General features: G+C 50.2%; 1 protein-coding gene across 1 annotated transcript; it reads left to right on the top strand. All coding sequences in view use genetic code 12, as the record gives it.

Annotated features, from left to right (window-relative positions):
• Positions 1-1851: 1851 nt before the first annotated feature.
• LODBEIA_P49280 (uncharacterized protein) lies at positions 1852-24384 on the top strand (the record flags this gene model as incomplete). The annotated part of the gene is made up of 2 exons (XM_066975203.1): positions 1852-11191; positions 11282-24384. The coding sequence occupies 2 exons, from the start codon at positions 1852-1854 to the stop codon at positions 24382-24384; spliced, it is 22443 nt and encodes a 7480-aa protein (XP_066831866.1).
• Between the last annotated feature and the right edge of the window lie 230 nt (positions 24385-24614).

The following is a 24614-nucleotide window of genomic DNA, read 5'->3' as shown; positions in this document are numbered from 1 at the left end:
TTCAGCAGTTTGGAAAGAACGCAGTTGTTTGTGGGACAGTCTACCCTTCATCTGTTTCCCTGGGTACTTGAACTACTGCAAGTACAAATCTGGCTTTCTTCTTCCTTCCTCCTTTCCGACAACCCAATTATTAATTGCGAACAATCGAAATTCTAGATTCTTCTACTTGTTCTTGTGGTTCTTAAAAGCTGCGGAGCAGTATTATCTCTAATTGCATTTTCTACCTTGTTCCATCTCATAGAAGGATACTAAAACTGCTCGCTAGATTATACTCAAACATTTGCTCTCCTTTTTTTTTTTTTATTTCTATTTTCTCCACTGTTTCGTTTTATCCATGCAAGCCTACTACAGATGAAGTAATAGCACGGAAATAATGCCTACCCACAGAAACATAGATGACAGAAACTTGGTCTTAGGGGCTTACAATAGGCAGAAAATGCGCTTATGGATTCTTGTTTTTTTTTTGGTCCCCTTGTGGTATCAGGTGCGGGTTTTCAGCTCCAATAGGGGGCTAAAATGCGGCGCATTTTCAGGAGGACAGGTACTTTACTCTTCGGTGTCTATTCAACAAGACTGAGGCCCTGGTTCAGGTAATTGAACTTTTTTTTTTTTCAGGAGATTGGAAGGCTGTTTTGGTTATGGCTGGAATAAAGTGAAGAACGATGCTGAAACACCAGTGACATGATCTGGAATTTTTTTTTCTCAATTTATTTTCCACTTTATTTTCCAATTAATTATCTTTCTATCGAGAGGATTGATGACTAAGATTAAGATTGTCCAATCAGCGGCTAGCATCTTGCAAGATTCTAGCACAATATCAGCAAGACCAAGAACTCTTGATCTCATCGCTCGATTTCTTATAAGATAGTCTTCTCGCTAAGAATTTGTTGTCGTTGTGCACTGTGAGAGAGAGATGAGCATAGGTCTAAGTGCACCCCCTATAACCCCCTCTGTTGGTTGCGAAAAATTGCAAGAGGAACAAGGCATTTTTTTTTTAATTAGAAAAGCACCTACTATGACAGATGGTCATTCTAGTCACTTTATTATATAGATATGGCATCACCAGCACATACACCGCGTGTGGTTGGGGTCTTTCAGCCTTAGCTGAAACAACCAACAGCTACACGCAGCAGGCAAGTGAACGAGCACCCCCACCCCGCCACTCCTTTTGGTTGACTAACTCTGTCCAGCACCGAAATAGGAAGGTCGAAAAGATAAAGCGACTTTTCTTCCTTCACCATCTTATAATACGAGACCAGCTGACCATTGTTTTTTTTCCTTTTTTCACATAGGCTGCTTGCGTCTTGTAATAAAATATTTTCCACCTCAGTGAGAGAAAATGCCAAGGCAATGGGCAGGGATTGAATGAGAAGAAGCGCGCTAGGAAGAGGAAGAAGAGGGTATTGATGATGAAAAAAAACAAAAAAAATACGGCACCGTAAAGACCTCTGTTTCAAATCACACAGAATACTGCTTTCAAAAAAAAAAAACCTTCACTCACCAGGTGATGTCTAGATTTTAGTAGCAGGGTATATATTGAAATCGATTGGCGAAACCAGAATCTTGATTGTTGATGTTGTTAAGTTCTACTTTGCAACTATTCATCTTTGACCAGACCCTATTGAAACAGACCCCTTTGCAGCATTTGTTGATTTTTCTCTTAAGGGGTAGCCAGTAGCAAATTTGCAACACCATCTGCATCAACCACATCAACAACCACAAGTACATCAACAAGAACAACAAGAACAACAAGAACAACAATAGGAGGAACTGTAGAGGGGAAAGGGGAAAAGCCAATTTTTTTAATCACCACCATCAAACACCAGTTGGCTAAAATTTTGGAGCAGGAATATGAGAGCTTTTAGCCTATTTTATTCCCTACTACTACTACTAGTAGCTTCCTCATCAACATTTTTCAAGCCTGCCTTTGCAGCTTTTACACCGCCATCAGATTATTATGACTACACGCAAAGTTATAGATATACAATAGTGCCACTACTGCAGTGTTTCGGGCAAGCTTCGGAGTACCTGATCTCGCAGTTTGGAATTACCGATAGACCCAAAGGAGGTACCATACTTACAGGAGCACCAACAGCCGACTTCCAAGTGTTGGACGTTCAAAATGTCGGCAATGGCTACTTTAAAGTGGCAATTTCTTTTGAAGTGTTGGGAGGTACCACATCCTTAGATATAATTGGAGGTATTACAATTAGCATCAACAATTTGGGAAGAGGCTACGCCAATTCAATCACCATCAAGGGAAGCGGCAGCAAATATAATTTTAAAGACACGTACAAGTTTACTACCTCGATATTAGTCCAAGCATCATCTCACAATGGTATGTACTGTATGCCAGACTCATTCAACATCTACTACCAGGCCCAAGGTAGTGGTCTTTTGGCCCTTATTCTCAAGCAAACGTACACTTGGACATTAAACCAAAATTTCGATAATCCATCAAGATCGACATCCAACACCGTTGTACCGAATTTCTGTTGGATAGCACCAACCTGCCAATCAACAACCACCTCTTTCTGGCGAAACTTTTACACTTCAACAACAACCATCACCAATGGAGCGGGTTTAGGCACAAACTTGGTCGCTGTTCAGTATCCAAGCAACAGCGTCGTTACAACAAGTGTGTTTGGAACAAAGGCAACAACGTCAACAGTCACCCAAGCTCCGGGCCAGACCAACACCGTTGTTCAAGTCTATCCTCCAAACCCTACCAGCACCACCACCGTCTTTTGGAATGGGAACTCAGTAAGCACGTCAACTGTAACTCAAGGTCCCAATGGTCGTGACAGTGTCATTGTCGCATATCCCGCCAACAGTGTCACGACAATTGCGCAATTCTGGACAGGCAAAACCACATCAACTTCTTCAGTCACATACGGGCCAAACTCGTTGAATGAAGTATATATCTATTACCCTTCAAATCCAACAACCACAGTAACGGCGTTTTGGACTGGCGAGGCTCCATATACGACTACTCAGACTTATGGACCGCAATCGCTCGATAGGGTAAATGTCTACTACCCACCGAATCCAACCACTACGTTGTCGTCATTCTGGAGGCTAAGATACACATCGACATCCACCCTACTCCGAGGTCCCAACCAGACGGATGAGAAGCATATATACTATCCGCTGAACCCGACCGCAACCACTTCGAGTTTTTGGACGGGTACCAGATTGACCACAACGACCCAGACGTATGGTCCAAACTCCAAAGACGAGGTTATCATTTTGTATCCACTGAACCCTACTACTACGGTGTCGGCGTTCTGGACAGGCACGGAGGCATCGACGCTGACTCAGACTAAGGGACCAAATGGGTTAGACCAAGTTGAGATATTCTACCCGCTGAACCCAACCACGACTATCTCGGCGTTCTGGACGGGCGCAGAAGACTTTACCTCTACTCAGACCTACGGACCAAATTCCAGAGACGAGGTTTACATCTTCCATCCGCTGAACCCAACAACCGTGTATTCCGCATTTTGGACTGGAGACTATGTTTCCACTTCTACTCAGACGTTTGGGCCAAAGAATCACGATGAGATCCACGTGTTTTACCCACTGAACCCAACCACGACTATCTCGGCGTTCTGGACGGGCGCAGAAGACTTTACCTCTACTCAGACCTACGGACCAAATTCCAGAGACGAGGTTTACATCTTCCATCCGCTGAACCCTACTACTACGGTGTCGGCGTTCTGGACAGGCACGGAGGCGTCGACGCTGACTCAGACTAAGGGACCAAACGGGTTAGACCAAGTTGAGATATTCTACCCGCTGAACCCAACCACGACTATCTCGGCGTTCTGGACGGGCGCAGAAGACTTTACCTCTACCCAGACCTACGGACCAAATTCCAGAGACGAGGTTTACATCTTCCATCCGCTGAACCCAACAACCGTGTATTCCGCATTTTGGACTGGAGACTATGTTTCCACTTCTACTCAGACGTTTGGGCCAAAGAATCACGATGAGATCCACGTGTTTTACCCACTGAACCCAACCACGACTATCTCGGCGTTCTGGACGGGCGCAGAAGACTTTACCTCTACTCAGACCTACGGACCAAATTCCAGAGACGAGGTTTACATCTTCCATCCGCTGAACCCTACTACTACGGTGTCGGCGTTCTGGACAGGCACGGAGGCGTCGACGCTGACTCAGACTAAGGGACCAAACGGGTTAGACCAAGTTGAGATATTCTACCCGCTGAACCCAACCACGACTATCTCGGCGTTCTGGACGGGCGCAGAAGACTTTACCTCTACCCAGACCTACGGACCAAATTCCAGAGACGAGGTTTACATCTTCCATCCACTGAACCCTACTACTACGGTGTCGGCGTTCTGGACAGGCACGGAGGCGTCGACGCTGACTCAGACTAAGGGACCAAATGGGTTAGACCAAGTTGAGATATTCTACCCGCTGAACCCAACCACGACTATCTCGGCGTTCTGGACGGGCGCAGAAGACTTTACCTCTACCCAGACCTACGGACCAAATTCCAGAGACGAGGTTTACATCTTCCATCCGCTGAACCCAACAACCGTGTATTCCGCATTTTGGACTGGAGACTATGTTTCCACTTCTACTCAGACGTTTGGGCCAAAGAATCACGATGAGATCCACGTGTTTTACCCACTGAACCCAACCACGACTATCTCGGCGTTCTGGACGGGCGCAGAAGACTTTACCTCTACTCAGACCTACGGACCAAATTCCAGAGACGAGGTTTACATCTTCCATCCGCTGAACCCTACTACTACGGTGTCGGCGTTCTGGACAGGCACGGAGGCGTCGACGCTGACTCAGACTAAGGGACCAAACGGGTTAGACCAAGTTGAGATATTCTACCCGCTGAACCCAACCACGACTATCTCGGCGTTCTGGACGGGCGCAGAAGACTTTACCTCTACCCAGACCTACGGACCAAATTCCAGAGACGAGGTTTACATCTTCCATCCGCTGAATCCAAGCACTGCCGTCTTTAGTTCAGAGACTGGTTATGAATCAGAGTTGTCCATGGAAACATCACTTTGGGAAAGCGAATATCCATCAGAGACATTAATAACACCCAGTTCGTTCTCAGCCAGTCTGACTTCGGTACAGACTACTTTGCCAACCAACCAGGTCGTCCCTGAAGATCCCTTCGAATTAAATGCTAAGATGGAGAACAATGTGATCAAATTTGAGACCAATGGAACCCACATCACGCATTTAAATGGTGAAATTGTGACGTTTACTATTAACGATGGGTATCTACATGTCGGCAACCGTTATGTCCAGATTGGACTCAACGGCATACTTTTGATCGTCGAAAAAGACGAAGCTACTATAGGTTGGGGAATGGAGTATAATGTCCTTACATTTGAAACAACGCAGAGACGCCGACGCAGCATCACGAAAAGAAATGCGCCGGTTGTATTTTCTTTGTGTCCCGCTGAATTTGGATTTGTCGTCTATTTTGGTGAGTACACCGCATGTTTTCCTTTGGAAGTTGTTGCCGACAATGTCGTGGCTCCACGAGCGGAAACAGAACTGGCTGAGATTGTCGAAAGTCTTACAGAAAGTTTCCACGGAGACTCTGCCCTGGACTGGACATTTGAGACTGCGGGCTATACAGACTGGGGGACCGAGTCGCATAACGGGGATACGAAGATCCGAACAAGAAATTGGGAATCAGGCACTGAGACCGAAACGGCCAAGACCAAGAAGACCAAGTCGACGAAGACCAAGAAGGGTTCGTCATCGCATGTGGCCAGTGGTACAGTAGACTGGGAGACCGAAACTGGTAAGTGGGAGTCGGGAACCGAGACCGAAACTAGACACTGGGAGTCAGGCACTGAGACCGAAACTAGACACTGGGAGTCAGGCACTGAGACCGAGACGGCCAAGACCAAGAAAACGAAGACCAAGAAGACCAAGTCGACGAAGACCGAGGAAGGTTCGTCATCGCATGTGGCCAGTGGTACAGTAGACTGGGAGACCGAAACTGGTAAGTGGGAGTCGGGAACCGAGACCGAAACCAGACACTGGGAATCAGGAACTGAGACCGAAACGGCCAAGACCAAGAAGACCAAGTCGACGAAGACCAAGAAGGGTTCGTCATCGCATGTGGCCAGTGGTACAGTAGACTGGGAGACCGAAACTGGTAAGTGGGAGTCGGGAACCGAGACCGAAACCAGACACTGGGAATCAGGAACTGAGACCGAAACGGCCAAGACCAAGAAGACCAAGTCGACGAAGACCAAGAAGGGTTCGTCATCGCATGTGGCCAGTGGTACAGTAGACTGGGAGACCGAAACTGGTAAGTGGGAGTCGGGAACCGAGACCGAAACCAGACACTGGGAATCAGGCACTGAGACCGAAACGGCCAAGACCAAGAAGACCAAGTCGACGAAGACCAAGAAGGGTTCGTCATCGCATGTGGCCAGTGGTACAGTAGACTGGGAGACCGAAACTGGTAAGTGGGAGTCGGGAACCGAGACCGAAACTAGACACTGGGAGTCAGGCACTGAGACCGAAACTAGACACTGGGAGTCAGGCACTGAGACCGAGACGGCCAAGACCAAGAAAACGAAGACCAAGAAGACCAAGTCGACGAAGACCGAGGAAGGTTCGTCATCGCATGTGGCCAGTGGTACAGTAGACTGGGAGACCGAAACTGGTAAGTGGGAGTCGGGAACCGAGACCGAAACCAGACACTGGGAATCAGGAACTGAGACCGAAACGGCCAAGACCAAGAAGACCAAGTCGACGAAGACCAAGAAGGGTTCGTCATCGCATGTGGCCAGTGGTACAGTAGACTGGGAGACCGAAACTGGTAAGTGGGAGTCGGGAACCGAGACCGAAACCAGACACTGGGAATCAGGAACTGAGACCGAAACGGCCAAGACCAAGAAGACCAAGTCGACGAAGACCAAGAAGGGTTCGTCATCGCATGTGGCCAGTGGTACAGTAGACTGGGAGACCGAAACTGGTAAGTGGGAGTCGGGAACCGAGACCGAAACCAGACACTGGGAATCAGGAACTGAGACCGAAACGGCCAAGACCAAGAAGACCAAGTCGACGAAGACCAAGAAGGGTTCGTCATCGCATGTGGCCAGTGGTACAGTAGACTGGGAGACCGAAACTGGTAAGTGGGAGTCGGGAACCGACACCGAAACTAGACACTGGGAGTCAGGCACTGAGACCGAAACTAGACACTGGGAGTCAGGCACTGAGACCGAGACGGCCAAGACCAAGAAAACGAAGACCAAGAAGACCAAGTCGACGAAGACCGAGGAAGGTTCGTCATCGCATGTGGCCAGTGGTACAGTAGACTGGGAGACCGAAACTGGTAAGTGGGAATCGGGAACCGAGACCGAAACCAGACACTGGGAGTCAGGAACCGGAACCGAAACTAGACACTGGGAGTCAGGCACTGAGACCGAGACGGCCAAGACCAAGAAGACCAAGTCGACGAAGACCAAGAAGGGTTCGTCATCGCATGTGGCCAGTGGTACAGTAGACTGGGAGACCGAAACTGGTAAGTGGGAGTCGGGAACCGAGACCGAAACCAGACACTGGGAATCAGGAACTGAGACCGAAACGGCCAAGACCAAGAAGACCAAGTCGACGAAGACCAAGAAGGGTTCGTCATCGCATGTGGCCAGTGGTACAGTAGACTGGGAGACCGAAACTGGTAAGTGGGAGTCGGGAACCGACACCGAAACTAGACACTGGGAGTCAGGCACTGAGACCGAGACGGCCAAGACCAAGAAAACGAAGACCAAGAAGACCAAGTCGACGAAGACCGAGGAAGGTTCGTCATCGCATGTGGCCAGTGGTACAGTAGACTGGGAGACCGAAACTGGTAAGTGGGAATCGGGAACCGAGACCGAAACCAGACACTGGGAGTCAGGAACCGGAACCGAAACTAGACACTGGGAGTCAGGCACTGAGACCGAGACGGCCAAGACCAAGAAGACCAAGTCGACGAAGACCAAGAAGGGTTCGTCATCGCATGTGGCCAGTGGTACAGTAGACTGGGAGACCGAAACTGGTAAGTGGGAGTCGGGAACCGAGACCGAAACCAGACACTGGGAATCAGGAACTGAGACCGAAACGGCCAAGACCAAGAAGACCAAGTCGACGAAGACCAAGAAGGGTTCGTCATCGCATGTGGCCAGTGGTACAGTAGACTGGGAGACCGAAACTGGTAAGTGGGAGTCGGGAACCGAGACTGAAACCAGACACTGGGAGTCAGGAACCGGAACCGAAACTAGACACTGGGAGTCAGGCACTGAGACCGAGACGGCCAAGACCAAGAAGACCAAGTCGACGAAGACCAAGAAGGGTTCGTCATCGCATGTGGCCAGTGGTACAGTAGACTGGGAGACCGAAACTGGTAAGTGGGAGTCGGGAACCGAGACCGAAACCAGACACTGGGAGTCAGGAACCGGAACCGAAACTAGACACTGGGAGTCAGGCACTGAGACCGAGACGGCCAAGACCAAGAAAACGAAGACCAAGAAGACCAAGTCGACGAAGACCAAGGAAGGTTCGTCATCGCATGTGGCCAGTGGTACAGTAGACTGGGAGACCGAAACTGGTAAGTGGGAGTCGGGAACCGAGACCGAAACTAGACACTGGGAGTCAGGAACCGGAACCGAAACTAGACACTGGGAGTCAGGCACTGAGACCGAGACGGCCAAGACCAAGAAGACCAAGTCGACGAAGACCAAGAAGGGTTCGTCATCGCATGTGGCCAGTGGTACAGTAGACTGGGAGACCGAAACTGGTAAGTGGGAGTCGGGAACCGAGACCGAAACTAGACACTGGGAGTCAGGCACTGAGACCGAAACTAGACACTGGGAGTCAGGCACTGAGACCGAGACGGCCAAGACCAAGAAAACGAAGACCAAGAAGACCAAGTCGACGAAGACCGAGGAAGGTTCGTCATCGCATGTGGCCAGTGGTACAGTAGACTGGGAGACCGAAACTGGTAAGTGGGAATCGGGAACCGAGACCGAAACCAGACACTGGGAGTCAGGCACTGAGACCGAAACTAGACACTGGGAGTCAGGCACTGAGACCGAGACGGCCAAGACCAAGAAAACGAAGACCAAGAAGACCAAGTCGACGAAGACCGAGGAAGGTTCGTCATCGCATGTGGCCAGTGGTACAGTAGACTGGGAGACCGAAACTGGTAAGTGGGAATCGGGAACCGAGACCGAAACCAGACACTGGGAGTCAGGAACCGGAACCGAAACTAGACACTGGGAGTCAGGCACTGAGACCGAAACTAGACACTGGGAGTCAGGCACTGAGACCGAGACGGCCAAGACCAAGAAAACAAAGACCAAGAAGACCAAGTCGACGAAGACCAAGGAAGGTTCGTCATCGCATGTGGCCAGTGGTACAGTAGACTGGGAGACCGAAACTGGTAAGTGGGAGTCGGGAACCGAGACCGAAACTAGACACTGGGAGTCAGGAACCGGAACCGAAACTAGACACTGGGAGTCAGGCACTGAGACCGAGACGGCCAAGACCAAGAAGACCAAGTCGACGAAGACCAAGAAGGGTTCGTCATCGCATGTGGCCAGTGGTACAGTAGACTGGGAGACCGAAACTGGTAAGTGGGAGTCGGGAACCGAGACCGAAACTAGACACTGGGAGTCAGGAACCGGAACCGAAACTAGACACTGGGAGTCAGGCACTGAGACCGAGACGGCCAAGACCAAGAAGACCAAGTCGACGAAGACCAAGAAGGGTTCGTCATCGCATGTGGCCAGTGGTACAGTAGACTGGGAGACCGAAACTGGTAAGTGGGAGTCGGGAACCGAGACCGAAACCAGACACTGGGAGTCAGGAACCGGAACCGAAACTAGACACTGGGAGTCAGGCACTGAGACCGAGACGGCCAAGACCAAGAAAACGAAGACCAAGAAGACCAAGTCGACGAAGACCAAGGAAGGTTCGTCATCGCATGTGGCCAGTGGTACAGTAGACTGGGAGACCGAAACTGGTAAGTGGGAGTCGGGAACCGAGACCGAAACTAGACACTGGGAGTCAGGCAGTGAGACCGAAACTAGACACTGGGAGTCAGGCACTGAGACCGAGACGGCCAAGACCAAGAAAACGAAGACCAAGAAGACCAAGTCGACGAAGACCGAGGAAGGTTCGTCATCGCATGTGGCCAGTGGTACAGTAGACTGGGAGACCGAAACTGGTAAGTGGGAGTCGGGAACCGAGACTGAAACCAGACACTGGGAGTCAGGAACCGGAACCGAAACTAGACACTGGGAGTCAGGCACTGAGACCGAAACGGCCAAGACCAAGAAGACCAAGTCGACGAAGACCGAGGAAGGTTCGTCATCGCATGTGGCCAGTGGTACAGTAGACTGGGAGACCGAAACTGGTAAGTGGGAGTCGGGAACCGAGACCGAAACCAGACACTGGGAGTCAGGAACCGGAACCGAAACTAGACACTGGGAGTCAGGCACTGAGACCGAGACGGCCAAGACCAAGAAAACGAAGACCAAGAAGACCAAGTCGACGAAGACCAAGGAAGGTTCGTCATCGCATGTGGCCAGTGGTACAGTAGACTGGGAGACCGAAACTGGTAAGTGGGAGTCGGGAACCGAGACCGAAACTAGACACTGGGAGTCAGGAACCGGAACCGAAACTAGACACTGGGAGTCAGGCACTGAGACCGAGACGGCCAAGACCAAGAAGACCAAGTCGACGAAGACCAAGAAGGGTTCGTCATCGCATGTGGCCAGTGGTACAGTAGACTGGGAGACCGAAACTGGTAAGTGGGAGTCGGGAACCGAGACCGAAACCAGACACTGGGAGTCAGGAACCGGAACCGAAACTAGACACTGGGAGTCAGGCACTGAGACCGAGACGGCCAAGACCAAGAAGACCAAGTCGACGAAGACCAAGAAGGGTTCGTCATCGCATGTGGCCAGTGGTACAGTAGACTGGGAGACCGAAACTGGTAAGTGGGAGTCGGGAACCGAGACCGAAACCAGACACTGGGAGTCAGGAACCGGAACCGAAACTAGACACTGGGAGTCAGGCACTGAGACCGAAACTAGACACTGGGAGTCAGGCACTGAGACCGAGACTGCCAAGACCAAGAAAACGAAGACCAATAAGACCAAGTCGACGAAGACCAAGGAAGGTTCGTCATCGCATGTGGCCAGTGGTACAGTAGACTGGGAGACGGAAACTGGTAAGTGGGAGTCAGGTAGCGAGACCTCTAACGTAAAAGTGTCTACCAAGTCTGGATCAGGAGAAGGTGAAACCGAGACATTGGTCGAACCATCGGAGACTATAGAGTGGAGCACATCGATTGCTGGGGGCTCGTCTGAATTCGTTTCGTCTACGAGGTCAGGATCAGGCTCTGGAGAAGGTGAAACCGAGACATTGGTCGAACCATCCGAGACCGTTGACATTAACTCGTCTACAAGGTCAGGCTCAGGCTCTGGAGAAGGTGAAACCGAGACCGTTGACATTAACTCGTCTACAAGAACAGGCTCAGGCTCAGGAGAAGGTGAAACCGAGACCGTTGACATTAACTCGTCTACAAGAACAGGCTCAGGTTCTGGAGAAGGTGAAACCGAGACCGTTGACATTAACTCGTCTACGAGGTCAGGATCAGGCTCTGGAGAAGGTGAAACCGAGACATTGGTCGAACCATCCGAGACAGTTGACATTAACTCGTCTACAAGGTCAGGCTCAGGCTCAGGAGAAGGTGAAACCGAGACCGTTGACATTAACTCGTCTACAAGAACAGGCTCAGGCTCAGGAGAAGGTGAAACCGAGACCGTTGACATTAACTCGTCTACAAGAACAGGCTCAGGCTCAGGAGAAGGTGAAACCGAGACCGTTGACATTAACTCGTCTACAAGAACAGGCTCAGGCTCAGGAGAAGGTGAAACCGAGACATTGGTCGAACCATCCGAGACCGTTGACATTAACTCGTCTACAAGGTCAGGCTCAGGCTCTGGAGAAGGTGAAACCGAGACCGTTGACATTAACTCGTCTACAAGAACAGGCTCAGGCTCAGGAGAAGGTGAAACCGAGACATTGGTCGAACCATCCGAGACCGTTGACATTAACTCGTCTACAAGGTCAGGCTCAGGCTCTGGAGAAGGTGAAACCGAGACCGTTGACATTAACTCGTCTACAAGAACAGGCTCAGGCTCAGGAGAAGGTGAAACCGAGACATTGGTCGAACCATCGGAGACTATAGAGTGGAGCACATCGATTGCTGGAGGCTCGTCTGAATTCGTTTCGTCTACGAGGTCAGGATCAGGCTCTGGAGAAGGTGAAACCGAGACATTGGTCGAACCATCCGAGACCGTTGACATTAACTCGTCTACAAGGTCAGGCTCAGGTTCTGGAGAAGGTGAAACCGAGACCGTTGACATTAACTCGTCTACAAGAACAGGCTCAGGCTCAGGAGAAGGTGAAACCGAGACCGTTGACATTAACTCGTCTACAAGAACAGGCTCAGGCTCAGGAGAAGGTGAAACCGAGACCGTTGACATTAACTCGTCTACAAGAACAGGCTCAGGCTCAGGAGAAGGTGAAACCGAGACCGTTGACATTAACTCGTCTACAAGAACAGGCTCAGGCTCAGGCGAAGGTGAAACCGAGACCGTTGACATTAACTCGTCTACAAGAACAGGCTCAGGCTCAGGAGAAGGTGAAACCGAGACCGTTGACATTAACTCGTCTACAAGAACAGGCTCAGGCTCTGGAGAAGGTGAAACCGAGACATTGGTCGAACCATCGGAGACTATAGAGTGGAGCACATCGATTGCTGGGGGCTCGTCTGAATTCGTTTCGTCTACGAGGTCAGGATCAGGCTCTGGAGAAGGTGAAACCGAGACCGTTGACATTAACTCGTCTACAAGAACAGGCTCAGGCTCAGGAGAAGGTGAAACCGAGACCGTTGACATTAACTCGTCTACAAGAACAGGCTCAGGCTCAGGAGAAGGTGAAACCGAGACCGTTGACATTAACTCGTCTACAAGAACAGGCTCAGGCTCAGGAGAAGGTGAAACCGAGACCGTTGACATTAACTCGTCTACAAGAACAGGCTCAGGCTCTGGAGAAGGTGAAACCGAGACATTGGTCGAACCATCCGAGACCGTTGACATTAACTCGTCTACAAGGTCAGGCTCAGGCTCTGGAGAAGGTGAAACCGAGACCGTTGACATTAACTCGTCTACAAGAACAGGCTCAGGCTCAGGCCAAGGTGAAACCGAGACCGTTGACATTAACTCGTCTACAAGAACAGGCTCAGGCTCAGGAGAAGGTGAAACCGAGACATTGGTCGAACCATCGGAGACTATAGAGTGGAGCACATCGATTGCTGGGGGCTCGTCTGAATTCGTTTCGTCTACGAGGTCAGGATCAGGCTCTGGAGAAGGTGAAACCGAGACATTGGTCGAACCATCCGAGACCGTTGACATTAACTCGTCTACAAGGTCAGGCTCAGGCTCTGGAGAAGGTGAAACCGAGACATTGGTCGAACCATCCGAGACCGTTGACATTAACTCGTCTACAAGAACAGGCTCAGGCTCAGGAGAAGGTGAAACCGAGACATTGGTCGAACCATCCGAGACCGTTGACATTAACTCGTCTACAAGGTCAGGCTCAGGCTCTGGAGAAGGTGAAACCGAGACCGTTGACATTAACTCGTCTACAAGAACAGGCTCAGGTTCTGGAGAAGGTGAAACCGAGACCGTTGACATTAACTCGTCTACGAGGTCAGGATCAGGCTCTGGAGAAGGTGAAACCGAGACATTGGTCGAACCATCCGAGACAGTTGACATTAACTCGTCTACAAGGTCAGGCTCAGGCTCTGGAGAAGGTGAAACCGAGACCGTTGACATTAACTCGTCTACAAGAACAGGCTCAGGCTCAGGAGAAGGTGAAACCGAGACATTGGTCGAACCATCGGAGACTATAGAGTGGAGCACATCGATTGCTGGAGGCTCGTCTGAATTCGTTTCGTCTACGAGGTCAGGATCAGGCTCTGGAGAAGGTGAAACCGAGACATTGGTCGAACCATCCGAGACCGTTGACATTAACTCGTCTACAAGGTCAGGCTCAGGTTCTGGAGAAGGTGAAACCGAGACCGTTGACATTAACTCGTCTACAAGAACAGGCTCAGGCTCAGGAGAAGGTGAAACCGAGACCGTTGACATTAACTCGTCTACAAGAACAGGCTCAGGCTCAGGAGAAGGTGAAACCGAGACCGTTGACATTAACTCGTCTACAAGAACAGGCTCAGGCTCAGGAGAAGGTGAAACCGAGACATTGGTCGAACCATCCGAGACCGTTGACATTAACTCGTCTACAAGAACAGGCTCAGGCTCAGGAGAAGGTGAAACCGAGACATTGGTCGAACCATCCGAGACCGTTGACATTAACTCGTCTACAAGGTCAGGCTCAGGTTCTGGAGAAGGTGAAACCGAGACCGTTGACATTAACTCGTCTACAAGGTCAGGCTCAGGCTCAGGAGAAGGTGAAACCGAGACCGTTGACATTAACTCGTCTACAAGAACAGGCTCAGGCTCAGGAGAAGGTGAAACCGAGACCGTTGACATTAACTCGTCTACAAGAACAGGCTCAGGCTCAGGAGAAGGTGAAACCGAGACATTGGTCGAACCATCCGAGACCGTTGACATTAACTCGTCTACAAGGTCAGGCTCAGGCTCTGGAGAAGGTGAAACCGAGACCGTTGACATTAACTCGTCTACAAGAACAGGCTCAGGCTCAGGAGAAGGTGAAACCGAGACATTGGTCGAACCATCCGAGACCGTTGACATTAACTCGTCTACAAGGTCAGGCTCAGGCTCTGGAGAAGGTGAAACCGAGACCGTTGACATTAACTCGTCTACAAGAACAGGCTCAGGCTCAGGAGAAGGTGAAACCGAGACATTGGTCGAACCATCCGAGACCGTTGACATTAACTCGTCTACAAGGTCAGGCTCAGGCTCTGGAGAAGGTGAAACCGAGACCGTTGACATTAACTCGTCTACAAGAACAGGCTCAGGCTCAGGAGAAGGTGAAACCGAGACATTGGTCGAACCATCCGAGACAGTTGACATTAACTCGTCTACAAGGTCAGGCTCAGGCTCAGGAGAAGGTGAAACCGAGACATTGGTCGAACCATCCGAGACCGTTGACATTAACTCGTCTACAAGGTCAGGCTCAGGCTCTGGAGAAGGTGAAACCGAGACCGTTGACATTAACTCGTCTACAAGAACAGGCTCAGGCTCAGGAGAAGGTGAAACCGAGACATTGGTCGAACCATCCGAGACCGTTGACATTAACTCGTCTACAAGGTCAGGCTCAGGCTCTGGAGAAGGTGAAACCGAGACCGTTGACATTAACTCGTCTACAAGAACAGGCTCAGGCTCAGGAGAAGGTGAAACCGAGACATTGGTCGAACCATCGGAGACTATAGAGTGGAGCACATCGATTGCTGGAGGCTCGTCTGAATTCGTTTCGTCTACGAGGTCAGGATCAGGCTCTGGAGAAGGTGAAACCGAGACATTGGTCGAACCATCCGAGACCGTTGACATTAACTCGTCTACAAGGTCAGGCTCAGGTTCTGGAGAAGGTGAAACCGAGACCGTTGACATTAACTCGTCTACAAGAACAGGCTCAGGCTCAGGAGAAGGTGAAACCGAGACCGTTGACATTAACTCGTCTACAAGAACAGGCTCAGGCTCAGGAGAAGGTGAAACCGAGACCGTTGACATTAACTCGTCTACAAGAACAGGCTCAGGCTCAGGAGAAGGTGAAACCGAGACCGTTGACATTAACTCGTCTACAAGAACAGGCTCAGGCTCAGGCGAAGGTGAAACCGAGACCGTTGACATTAACTCGTCTACAAGAACAGGCTCAGGCTCAGGAGAAGGTGAAACCGAGACCGTTGACATTAACTCGTCTACAAGAACAGGCTCAGGCTCTGGAGAAGGTGAAACCGAGACATTGGTCGAACCATCGGAGACTATAGAGTGGAGCACATCGATTGCTGGGGGCTCGTCTGAATTCGTTTCGTCTACGAGGTCAGGATCAGGCTCTGGAGAAGGTGAAACCGAGACATTGGTCGAACCATCCGAGACCGTTGACATTAACTCGTCTACAAGAACAGGCTCAGGCTCAGGAGAAGGTGAAACCGAGACCGTTGACATTAACTCGTCTACAAGAACAGGCTCAGGCTCTGGAGAAGGTGAAACCGAGACATTGGTCGAACCATCCGAGACCGTTGACATTAACTCGTCTACAAGGTCAGGCTCAGGCTCTGGAGAAGGTGAAACCGAGACCGTTGACATTAACTCGTCTACAAGAACAGGCTCAGGCTCAGGCCAAGGTGAAACCGAGACCGTTGACATTAACTCGTCTACAAGAACAGGCTCAGGCTCAGGAGAAGGTGAAACCGAGACCGTTGACATTAACTCGTCTACAAGGTCAGGCTCAGGCTCTGGAGAAGGTGAAACCGAGACCGTTGACATTAACTCGTCTACAAGAACAGGCTCAGGCTCAGGCGAAGGTGAAACCGAGACCGTTGACATTAACTCGTCTACAAGAACAGGCTCAGGCTCAGGAGAAGGTGAAACCGAGACCGTTGACATTAACTCGTCTACAAGAACAGGCTCAGGCTCTGGAGAAGGTGAAACCGAGACATTGGTCGAACCATCCGAGACCGTTGACATTAACTCGTCTACAAGGTCAGGCTCAGGCTCTGGAGAAGGTGAAACCGAGACCGTTGACATTAACTCGTCTACAAGAACAGGCTCAGGCTCAGGCCAAGGTGAAACCGAGACCGTTGACATTAACTCGTCTACAAGAACAGGCTCAGGCTCAGGAGAAGGTGAAACCGAGACATTGGTCGAACCATCGGAGACTATAGAGTGGAGCACATCGATTGCTGGGGGCTCGTCTGAATTCGTTTCGTCTACGAGGTCAGGATCAGGCTCTGGAGAAGGTGAAACCGAGACATTGGTCGAACCATCCGAGACCGTTGACATTAACTCGTCTACAAGGTCAGGCTCAGGCTCTGGAGAAGGTGAAACCGAGACATTGGTCGAACCATCCGAGACCGTTGACATTAACTCGTCTACAAGAACAGGCTCAGGCTCAGGAGAAGGTGAAACCGAGACATTGGTCGAACCATCCGAGACCGTTGACATTAACTCGTCTACAAGGTCAGGCTCAGGCTCTGGAGAAGGTGAAACCGAGACCGTTGACATTAACTCGTCTACAAGAACAGGCTCAGGTTCTGGAGAAGGTGAAACCGAGACCGTTGACATTAACTCGTCTACGAGGTCAGGATCAGGCTCTGGAGAAGGTGAAACCGAGACATTGGTCGAACCATCCGAGACAGTTGACATTAACTCGTCTACAAGGTCAGGCTCAGGCTCTGGAGAAGGTGAAACCGAGACCGTTGACATTAACTCGTCTACAAGAACAGGCTCAGGCTCAGGAGAAGGTGAAACCGAGACATTGGTCGAACCATCGGAGACTATAGAGTGGAGCACATCGATTGCTGGAGGCTCGTCTGAATTCGTTTCGTCTACGAGGTCAGGATCAGGCTCTGGAGAAGGTGAAACCGAGACATTGGTCGAACCATCCGAGACCGTTGACATTAACTCGTCTACAAGGTCAGGCTCAGGTTCTGGAGAAGGTGAAACCGAGACCGTTGACATTAACTCGTCTACAAGAACAGGCTCAGGCTCAGGAGAAGGTGAAACCGAGACCGTTGACATTAACTCGTCTACAAGAACAGGCTCAGGCTCAGGAGAAGGTGAAACCGAGACCGTTGACATTAACTCGTCTACAAGAACAGGCTCAGGCTCAGGAGAAGGTGAAACCGAGACATTGGTCGAACCATCCGAGACCGTTGACATTAACTCGTCTACAAGAACAGGCTCAGGCTCAGGAGAAGGTGAAACCGAGACATTGGTCGAACCATCCGAGACCGTTGACATTAACTCGTCTACAAGGTCAGGCTCAGGTTCTGGAGAAGGTGAAACCGAGACCGTTGACATTAACTCGTCTACAAGGTCAGGCTCAGGCTCAGGAGAAGGTGAAACCGAGACCGTTGACATTAACTCGTCTACAAGAACAGGCTCAGGCTCAGGAGAAGGTGAAACCGAGACCGTTGACATTAACTCGTCTACAAGAACAGGCTCAGGCTCAGGAGAAGGTGAAACCGAGACATTGGTCGAACCATCCGAGACCGTTGACATTAACTCGTCTACAAGGTCAGGCTCAGGCTCTGGAGAAGGTGAAACCGAGACCGTTGACATTAACTCGTCTACAAGAACAGGCTCAGGCTCAGGAGAAGGTGAAACCGAGACATTGGTCGAACCATCCGAGACCGTTGACATTAACTCGTCTACAAGGTCAGGCTCAGGCTCTGGAGAAGGTGAAACCGAGACCGTTGACATTAACTCGTCTACAAGAACAGGCTCAGGCTCAGGAGAAGGTGAAACCGAGACATTGGTCGAACCATCCGAGACCGTTGACATTAACTCGTCTACAAGGTCAGGCTCAGGCTCTGGAGAAGGTGAAACCGAGACCGTTGACATTAACTCGTCTACAAGAACAGGCTCAGGCTCAGGAGAAGGTGAAACCGAGACATTGGTCGAACCATCCGAGACCGTTGACATTAACTCGTCTACAAGGTCAGGCTCAGGCTCTGGAGAAGGTGAAACCGAGACCGTTGACATTAACTCGTCTACAAGAACAGGCTCAGGCTCAGGAGAAGGTGAAACCGAGACATTGGTCGAACCATCCGAGACCGTTGACATTAACTCGTCTACAAGAACAGGCTCAGGTTCTGGAGAAGGTGAAACCGAGACCGTTGACATTAACTCGTCTACAAGAACAGGCTCAGGCTCAGGCCAAGGTGAAACCGAGACCGTTGACATTAACTCGTCTACAAGGTCAGGCTCAGGCTCAGGAGAAGGTGAAACCGAGACCGTTGACATTAACTCGTCTACAAGAACAGGCTCAGGCTCAGGAGAAGGTGAAACCGAGACATTGGTCGAACCATCCGAGACCGTTGACATTAACTCGTCTACAAGGTCAGGCTCAGGCTCAGGAGAAGGTGAAACCGAGACATTGGTCGAACCATCCGAGACCGTTGACATTAACTCGTCTACAAGGTCAGGCTCAGGCTCTGGAGAAGGTGAAACCGAGACCGTTGACATTAACTCGTCTACAAGAACAGGCTCAGGCTCAGGAGAAGGTGAAACCGAGACATTGGTCGAACCATCCGAGACCGTTGACATTAACTCGTCTACAAGAACAGGCTCAGGCTCAGGAGAAGGTGAAACCGAGACCGTTGACATTAACTCGTCTACAAGAACAGGCTCAGGCTCTGGAGAAGGTGAAACCGAGACATTGGTCGAACCATCGGAGACTATAGAGTGGAGCACATCGATTGCTGGGGGCTCGTCTGAATTCGTTTCGTCTACGAGGTCAGGATCAGGCTCTGGAGAAGGTGAAACCGAGACATTGGTCGAACCATCCGAGACCGTTGACATTAACTCGTCTACAAGGTCAGGCTCAGGCTCTGGAGAAGGTGAAACCGAGACCGTTGACATTAACTCGTCTACAAGAACAGGCTCAGGCTCAGGAGAAGGTGAAACCGAGACATTGGTCGAACCATCCGAGACCGTTGACATTAACTCGTCTACAAGAACAGGCTCAGGCTCAGGAGAAGGTGAAACCGAGACCGTTGACATTAACTCGTCTACAAGAACAGGCTCAGGCTCAGGAGAAGGTGAAACCGAGACCGTTGACATTAACTCGTCTACAAGAACAGGCTCAGGCTCAGGAGAAGGTGAAACCGAGACATTGGTCGAACCATCGGAGACTATAGAGTGGAGCACATCGATTGCTGGAGGCTCGTCTGAATTCGTTTCGTCTACGAGGTCAGGATCAGGCTCAGGAGAAGGTGAAACCGAGACATTGGTCGAACCATCCGAGACCGTTGACATTAACTCGTCTACAAGAACAGGCTCAGGCTCTGGAGAAGGTGAAACCGAGACCGTTGACATTAACTCGTCTACAAGAACAGGCTCAGGCTCAGGAGAAGGTGAAACCGAGACATTGGTCGAACCATCCGAGACCGTTGACATTAACTCGTCTACAAGGTCAGGCTCAGGCTCAGGAGAAGGTGAAACCGAGACCGTTGACATTAACTCGTCTACAAGAACAGGCTCAGGCTCAGAAGAAGGTCAAACCGAGACATTGGTCGAGCCATCCGAGACCGTTGACATTAACTCGTCTACAAGGTCAGGCTCAGGCTCTGGAGAAGGTGAAACCGAGACCGTTGGCATTAACTCGTCTACAAGAACAGGCTCAGGCTCAGGAGAAGGTGAAACCGAGACATTGGTCGAACCATCCGAGACCGTTGACATTAACTCGTCTACAAGGTCAGGCTCAGGTTCTGGAGAAGGTGAAACCGAGACCGTTGACATTAACTCGTCTACAAGAACAGGCTCAGGCTCAGGAGAAGTTGCAACCGAGACATTGGTCGAACCATCCCAGACTATAGAGTGGAGCACATCGATTGCTGGAGTGTCGTCTGATTTTGTTTCGTCTACGACGTCAGGCTCAGGAGAAGGTGCAACCGAGACTGTTGACATTAACTCGTCTACAAGAACAGGCTCAGGCTCTGGAGATGGTGAAACCGAGACCGTTGACATTAACTCGTCTACAAGAACAGGCTCAGGCTCAGGAGAAGTTGCAACCGAGACATTGGTCGAACCATCGGAGACTATAGAGTGGAGCACATCGATTGCTGGAGTGTCGTCTGAATTCGTTTCGTCTACGAGGTCAGGATCAGGCTCTGGAGAAGGTGAAACCGAGACCGTTGACATTAACTCGTCTACAAGGTCAGGCTCAGGCTCTGGAGAAGGTGAAACCGAGACCGTTGACATTAACTCGTCTACAAGAACAGGCTCAGGCTCTGGAGAAGTTGCAACCGAGACATTGGTCGAACCATCCCAGACTATAGAGTGGAGCACATCGATTGCTGGAGTGTCGTCTGAATTCCTTTCGTCTACGAGGTCAGGATCAGGCTCTGGAGAAGGTGAAACCGAGACCGTTGACATTAACTCGTCTACAAGAACAGGCTCAGGCTCAGGAGAAGGTGAAACCGAGACCGTTGACATTAACTCGTCTACAAGAACAGGCTCAGGCTCAGGAGAAGGTGAAACCGAGACCGTTGACATTAACTCGTCTACAAGAACAGGCTCAGGCTCAGGAGAAGGTGAAACCGAGACATTGGTCGAACCATCCCAGACTATAGAGTGGAGCACATCGATTGCTGGAGTGTCGTCTGAATTCCTTTCGTCTACGAGGTCAGGATCAGGCTCTGGAGAAGGTGAAACCGAGACCGTTGACATTAACTCGTCTACAAGAACAGGCTCAGGCTCAGGAGATGGTGAAACCGAGACATTGGTCGAACCATCCCAGACTATAGAGTGGAGCACATCGATTGCTGGAGTGTCGTCTGATTTCGTTTCGTCTACGACGTCAGGATCAGGAGAAGGTGCAACCGAGCCCGTTGACATTAACTCGTCTACAAGAACAGGCTCAGGCTCAGGAGAAGGTGAAACCGAGACCGTTGACATTAACTCGTCTACAAGAACAGGCTCAGGCTCAGGAGATGGTGAAACCGAGACCGTTGACATTAACTCGTCTACAAGAACAGGCTCAGGCTCAGGAGAAGGTGAAACCGAGACCGTTGACATTAACTCGTCTACAAGAACAGGCTCAGGCTCTGGAGAAGTTGCAACCGAGACATTGGTCGAACCATCCCAGACTATAGAGTGGAGCACATCGATTGCTGGAGTGTCGTCTGAATTCCTTTCGTCTACGAGGTCAGGATCAGGCTCTGGAGAAGGTGAAACCGAGACCGTTGACATTAACTCGTCTACAAGGTCAAGCTCAGGCTCAGGAGAAGGTGAAACCGAGCCCGTTGACATTAACTCGTCTACAAGAACAGGCTCAGGCTCAGGAGAAGTTGCAACCGAGACATTGGTCGAACCATCCCAGACTATAGAGTGGAGCACATCGATTGCTGGAGTGTCGTCTGATTTCGTTTCGTCTACGACGTCAGGATCAGGAGAAGGTGCAACCGAGCCCGTTGACATTAACTCGTCTACAAGAACAGGCTCAGGCTCTGGAGAAGGTGAAACCGAGACCGTTGACATTAACTCGTCTACAAGAACAGGCTCAGGCTCTGGAGAAGTTGCAACCGAGACATTTGTCGAACCATCCCAGACTATAGAGTGGAGCACATCGATTGCTGGAGTGTCGTCTGATTTCGTTTCGTCTACGACGTCAGGATCAGGAGAAGGTGCAACCGAGCCCGTTGACATTAACTCGTCTACAAGAACAGGCTCAGGCTCAGGAGAAGTTGCAACCGAGACATTGGTCGAACCATCGGAGACTATAGAGTGGAGCACATCGATTGCTGGAGGCTCGTCTGAATTCGTTTCGTCTACGAGGTCAGGATCAGGCTCTGGAGAAGGTGAAACCGAGACCGTTGACATTAACTCGTCTACAAGAACAGGCTCAGGCTCTGGAGAAGGTGAAACCGAGACCGTTGACATTAACTCGTCTACAAGAACAGGCTCAGGCTCAGGAGAAGGTGAAACCGAGACCGTTGACATTAACTCGTCTACAAGAACAGGCTCAGGCTCAGGAGAAGTTGCAACCGAGACATTGGTCGAACCATCCCAGACTATAGAGTGGAGCACATCGATTGCTGGAGTGTCGTCTGAATTCGTTTCGTCTACGACGTCAGGCTCAGGAGAAGGTGAAACAGAGTCACCCGTTGTCCGTTCAGAGACCGTTGAACGAGTTAGCTCTGTAGGATCGGCTCAAGACGAGTCTAGTTGGCTGGTTCCTTCGTCAAGTGTAGGTGTTCCACCGTCATTTACAGGAACAGGTACCACCACTACGGAGTCAACTACTGGGGAACCATGGTCCAGCGCAGTCCAAACAGAATCAATAGTTGTGTCTTCCACGTTGGTTTCCTCGAGTGCCGCTTTGGAGAGCTCTACACAAGTGTCACTGGAAGTGAGACTGACCTCAGTCGCCGCGGGGGCTTCGACTTATACATCCACGAACCAAGATGTAAATGAGACAGAGTTGCAGTCATCTGATGATGCACTCTTATCCACAGAACCTGCCGAGGCCACTACTCTGGACTTTGTCAGCTTCACTAGTCTCAGTACTTTGGATTCGTCGACTTTGACTTCAGAAACTGATTCGCAAAATGAAAGCGTTGACTCCAACGCAGTTGATACATGGTCCTCACAGTCGTCAAGAAACTCTGATTTCAGTGGAGAGACGAGTGTAGGGTCAGCTACTTCAGGTTTGAATCCGTCATATCCAACATCAGTCGATACCTCAGCAGTAATGCTGACATACTCCCCTCTTGCATCGTCATCCTCAGGCGTTAGTGAGAACGAACCATCTTTGGGATCTGAGACTGCAACTTCAAATGACTCGTCCAAGACGCTCCCATCTTCGGTAGCAGGTGCCGTGACCACGTATTCTGAACCCACTGCCACTTCGCTGTTTACTATTTCTACAAACGATATTGATGAAGAAACAGTCAAAATACCACCTGAGTCGACCATTTTCCAATCGACATCCTCACTTGTGAGCGATCAAAGCACTCAAAGCTCGGCACTGGTATCTGAGGAAATTGACAGTAACATTGCGTTTTCCTCGCTGACCACCGCCAATGGTGTCAGCTCCGGCGCATCATCATCAGAGACGCCTGCCGGTTCCGCCGCAGTAACGAGCTCCATTCAATTTGCATCCAGTTTATCTTCCACAATGACGAGGAAGGATTCTTCAAGCGATGGATTTGAACGCAGTAGCACACAAATTGTCGATGATGTGAGTGCGCAAAGCAGCGGTCACTTGTCAATGACCTCGATACCCTCGGTTATCACAACCACTGTGTGTAATAACAGCGGCTGCTATACAACCGCTCTCACCATGAGTACTTTGAGAACTACTGACGTTGAAATGAATACTCAGCCGATTGAGAATAATGAAGCAATTAATAGCCGAACAACAGGAGTATCTTTGGAGTCTGCTATCCCAAGTGGCACGCTCTACCCACCGAATGAAGCTTTGCTGTCAAGCATTGCTCCAATCAATGACCAAATTGACACCAGTTACATTAATGCATCAGGAGCTACGGGACTGTCTCCGGCAATTACTGAAACATACGCGGGATCAGCTACAACGATTCACGTGGGAAAGTTTTTCGCATTATTGCTTTCATCATTGATGATCTTGCTTTGAGCATAGACTATATTGACAAAGGAGTCTTTTGACTCGCTTTGTTTTGTACATTAAGGATGTTTCGATATATTCAAAAAGAATAGGAATTAAAAAAAAAAAAAATTAAAGAGCCAGTTTCACACTTTCATCGTATGAATTAGAAAAAGTTGTTTGTTTTACATATATATAAGAAAAAGAAGAAGAAGGAGAAGGAGAATTAGAAATACCATGTATATCTTTATAGATTTGAT

This window comes from Lodderomyces beijingensis (genome assembly GCF_963989305.1).
Source record: "Lodderomyces beijingensis strain CBS 14171 genome assembly, chromosome: 6".
Classification (NCBI taxonomy): Eukaryota; Fungi; Ascomycota; class Pichiomycetes; order Serinales; family Debaryomycetaceae; genus Lodderomyces; species Lodderomyces beijingensis.
The sequence above is the reverse complement of the archived record's forward strand: the minus strand, read 5'-3'. Positions and strand labels throughout refer to the sequence as shown.